This window comes from Perca flavescens, chromosome 18, assembly GCF_004354835.1.
Source record: "Perca flavescens isolate YP-PL-M2 chromosome 18, PFLA_1.0, whole genome shotgun sequence".
NCBI lineage: Eukaryota > Metazoa > Chordata > Actinopteri > Perciformes > Percidae > Perca > Perca flavescens.
In genome coordinates this window covers 14,800,920-14,805,856 of record NC_041348.1, presented here as the reverse complement: position 1 = coordinate 14,805,856, position 4,937 = coordinate 14,800,920, and the positions used below count along the sequence as shown (strand labels likewise).

At 35.7% G+C, this 4,937-nt stretch overlaps 1 protein-coding gene across 1 annotated transcript; it reads left to right on the top strand.

Moving 5' to 3' along the window:
• Positions 1-1,281: 1,281 nt before the first annotated feature.
• Positions 1,282-3,009, top strand: LOC114573670 (C-C motif chemokine 4-like). Its single transcript, XM_028605953.1, has 3 exons — positions 1,282-1,447; positions 2,198-2,309; positions 2,668-3,009. Exons 1-3 carry the CDS (start codon positions 1,366-1,368, stop codon positions 2,762-2,764), a joined length of 291 nt encoding a protein of 96 aa, XP_028461754.1. The 5' UTR covers positions 1,282-1,365; the 3' UTR covers positions 2,765-3,009.
• Positions 3,010-4,937: the final 1,928 nt, after the last annotated feature.

Below are 4,937 nucleotides of genomic sequence, written 5' to 3'. Positions count from 1 at the left end.
TGAGCTAACAAGTCAGATCAATATGGCTCAGCCTACAGTTTGAAATGATGTGGACACATAATCACTAAACATTCAGCCGAGAATTAAACTATTAGAGATACAAATATGGTGTGAAGTGATTGGTTCAGAATGTGCTGTCATGACATTCAGGAAGGCATTTTTTAACTAACTTTGATCTTTTCTCGTGTCAAAAAATATTTCACTTGATATTGACCTACTATGTGCTAAGTTATGTAGGCAGTGTCATTGTTTGTGGTTGAGAGAAACTATTTTTACTAGACCACTTCTTGTTCCACCTCTGTCCCTTCATTTCCTGTTATATCACAAATGTCAGAAATCTCTAAGATTATGTTTTTCATAGTAAAATATACATAATGACATTCATATAAGATCTTTTAGACCCTGAAATATACCTATCCCAATTAATTATGTGGCCTGAAATGTTCATAATATGCGTGTTAGATAGCTTTTGTCCCACAAATGCTTTTTTTTTTTTTTTTTTTAACATATATTAAATAAGCAGCCATCTGCATGAAAAGTCAAGGAGCACAACATGATGTGGACAGACTATTGTAAGGTTATTTAGTTTCAATGAGTAGAAAGAAGATTTCAAAATAAATCTCTAATAAAATATTAGTTCCTAATCAGCTCTATGTACTGTATATTTATATACAGTATATTTATATTATAGTATTTATATATATATATATATATATATATATATATATATATATATATATTTATATATACTAGGGACTGTATATTTTCAGAAAAGTGACAGATTTGAGCTGCTTCTTGAAATAGACCTTTTTGACTTTTTTATGCATGTTATCTTGCAATATATTTAAACCCATTACTTAGATTAAAGATAATTTTTCATTTATCACATTTCTTAATTATAAACCATATCCTTTAAAAAACCACATGAACCAGCAAGACGGAGAGGAGCTTCAAACCACAGTGCATCTGCAAACACACACACACACACACACACACACACACACACACACACATGCACACACACGTACATGCAAAATTGCTGAGGTGGGGATATGTTTTCTATTTCATAGATTCTGAGAAGCTGCTCTCACCGACAACGTCCTCTGTCCTCCCCTCCCCTCATTCTTCTTCCCCCAGTCTCTCTTTTTACTGAGAAGTGTTGACCACATGACCGCGTTTTGTTTGCTTATTGGGTAATTTCAAGTTATGGTCTTTTATTGTGTAGTGGAACACACACACACACACACACACACACACACACACATACACATGCAGCATAATAAAAGTGAGGGGCTTTGAGTAAAGTGAACAGAAAGGAGACAGACACCTTTAAGACAACAACATAAACAACAAAAGCCAATCAAGATGATGACGATGATGAAGAACCCCGTCATTCTGGTGACCTGTGCCTTACTTTTCTCATCTCTTGCTGTCCTGGCACATCAAGGTAAGCTGTCAAATCTATCCTTAGGTCACTGTAATAATTTCTTACAGTAATATCTCTCTTGGGGACCAATTTAGTGTTATCTAATCTGATAACAGGTCAAAGTAATCAATGATACAGTTCCATAATTTAAAAAAGAGATTAAAACAAACAAAAGCTACTCAGTTAAGTCAGCCTAATAAGGGTTACACTGTCTCATTTTGGAGTGATTGGAGCAGAAAGGTCTTAACCCTTGTGTTGACTTAGGGTCAAATTGACCCGTTTTCAATTTTTGTTTTATATCAGAAAATATGGGACGTAGAAATAAGCACTGAAAATGTAAAGAAGAAAAATTTTATAATTTAAAACATTGGAAAAAACAAAAACAAGGTGCAAAACAAGGTGAAAAAAAGGCGTCAAAAATGTCGACGGGAAGACCGCACAAGTTAAAGCATCTCGTAAAAGAAAACATTATCAACAGTCACTGATTTAACAAATAAACAGATGTGATGAGAATTTACAGTAGCTTTATATAAGTGAATAAGCTTTATATAAGTTATAAGTTAAGAGTTAATTATTTAACTGTTTTTGTTACTTAGCAAAATGTTGAATCATATCAGAATCAAATGCCAGCCTTGCTCACCAGGTTGCAGCTGCATTGTTATTTATAGGGTAAATGTGCACATTTTATGTCGATATAATGGTTTGGTGTAGAATACCACGTAGTCTCTCTCTATGTTGATGTCATTTTGGTTTCTTTTTTTGATTTCCCAGGCAGCTTTGGTCCAAATGAGTGCTGTTTTCAGTTTATCTCTTCAAGGCTGCGTACAGACCGGGTGCTGCGCTACGAATACACAGACAAGCGGTGTTCAATGGACGGTGTCTTGTGAGTTTCTTATCTCTTGTTATAAAACTTCAACTTTACAAGTTCAAAATCAAAATCAGAATCACCTTATGTTGACCTTATATGTTTAAATATCCCAAAAAAAAAAAAAAATCTTAGTAGCTATATTCATGCACAGTGCCGAGAACAAATACACAGGAAGATTCACGTGTAGACATACAGAAATGTAAGCACACACAAACATACTGTACGTACAAGCATGGAAGAATGAATATAGATTTACATATAAACAACAAATGGTAAAAAATGCACAATATAAGTTCAAATGTTGACACCACACTATCCATTACAAAATAATTGACACTGAAACCTGCATCAACAATCTTTGTCTCTTTTTTAGCTTTACGATGAAGAGTGGTGCTCAAATGTGTGCCGACCCATCTCTGCTGTGGGTCAAGAACCTCATCAAGGCCAAAGAGAGGCTCCCATCCAAATAACCCAATGCATGGTTTAACACCACACTTAACAGCTCACAGAGCCGAGCCCAAGTGATGGTGTACTGGTGATTTATCTTCATAACTTTCTCTATTTTTAAGGGTTTTCTATTAGCTTAAAAATAAATATAACCCCTCAAATTACTTTTTTTTTCATTATCTGTTCTTTTGTGGGTTCAAATGTGGTTTCAATTCATGTATATAAATATTGTTTTCTGATATAATAAAACAATTTTTTTTAAATCGTACATTATTGCCTTAATTTCTCTTTGTTTTAATTCATCATGTAAGGCAAACTTTGATCAGAAATAATGAAATTCTTCACTATGGTTTAAAAGGCTGTTAAACAGTAGTGACACTTGAGTTGATGTGGTTTCTGGCAGTGAAAGCCACAGGAAACTCAGCTGTGCACCACAGGCTTGGCATAAACAATCACATTTAACTCTTTAATGTGATTGTTTATGCCTATCTTAGGCATATATGTCTGAAAATACACATGAACATGAAACTAATTATTAGCAAAGATTCAAAGGCCTATTTGTTAAATCTAAAACAAACATGGCTTACTGGCCCATAGGTATTGAATAGTCCAGTAAGGTATAAATATATGAACATTTTTACTACAAAAATAACAAAAAAATAAAATTATTATTTTAATAGCTTAGTATTGTGTGCACCATAAAAAGGTGTGTGTATAGACTTTAGGCCACCCTACACGTTATTGTGGGCCTAGTTTAATATGCAACTAAATTGTATGCAATGCGTGTAGATGGGGGTCCCTGTACGTCTCTCTTTCAGGTAAGTGGGTCCCTGCAAGAGAGACTTCAGGCGCTCTAATTTGCAGTTTGTGTGATGCACCTCTGTGACCAGCAGATGTCGTTCTTCTCTCTTTTCTCTTCTCTCTGACATTCTATACTTTTAAATGTTTCATATTAGTTTCCAAAGCTATGTTTTTTTATTGCTCTATGTCGACTGCAGCAAGAATGAGGAATTGTTTAATCTAATGTTAATTGCACTCATGAGAACAGCGGCTCAGTGAGAGCATGTTTGATGTATCTCAACTCAGTTTTTTATCAGCTAAACCATGTGTAATATTGGAGTTATGTACTAAGTCAAATGTAACAACTTAAAGCCCTCCCAGATGGCTTCTGTCTGGGGGTCAATGCTAAAATTAAACACACTTGAGTTTAACTCCCAGTGCTCTTACTTTGTTCGACTTCCTCGACATTTCAAGACAAATTGACCCAAAAAAAATTATCTTCCTGTCCCAGAACGACGCCTTAAATGACGTCAATGTGGTGACGCCATCGCCCAGCTTTTCTTTAAATAGTTTCAAACCTAGATTACCCATATACCCATATATGGGTGTGAACATACACAATCTTAGGAGCTTTACACTCACACAACAGGTGACCCATTGAAGGAGATGGTCTAATTAGATTCTGGAAAACCTTGCTGCATAGCTTTGCATATTAATGAGGGAAATAAATCAGGCGGGAGATGGAGGAGCTCAAGCGCTTTGTTTTTTGCTATTGTAAATCAACAATCATGTTAAAAGCCACCATATCTCACTTAAACACTTTGGATTTGTTGTTGGTTTGGTGAAAATACTTATTCATGAGACAACGAAGGGAATGTGGAGATGTCCTCTTAAATTAGTCTGTCAGCGTGACCTACCTGTGGTTTAAAGAAATGAGGACACAAGCAAGGAGAAAGAGGTTTTTACAGTCACCAGCAATGGAAGAAGATCCTTTACTTTGGTAAAAATACCAATACTGTACATAAGAGTATAAATACTCCATTACAAGTAAAAGTCATTCATTAAAATCCTACTTAAGTAAAAGCATTATCAGCAAAATGAAGTTTAAGCCTAGCCAGGCTCTGCCCTCCTACGTACTTCCGCTCAATTTAAATTTTTCCTTCAGTACACTGTCTGGGTTTACGGTATATTCTTGGGTTTTCTCTGGTCAAATCTTTACCGGTCCAATCGGCAAACAGAGGGAGTGTCTGAGAACGATGACGTTGAGGTTCGGTAACCATCGGTGAGTTCTGTAATTGGCGGAGAAAGATGCGAGCGAAGCCATTCGGTCCATTGTTGCAACGCTACCGAATATCCAGAAGTTAAAGCCCGAGCAAGAACAATCTTTGAGTAGTGTTGGTGGCCATGATGTTGTGG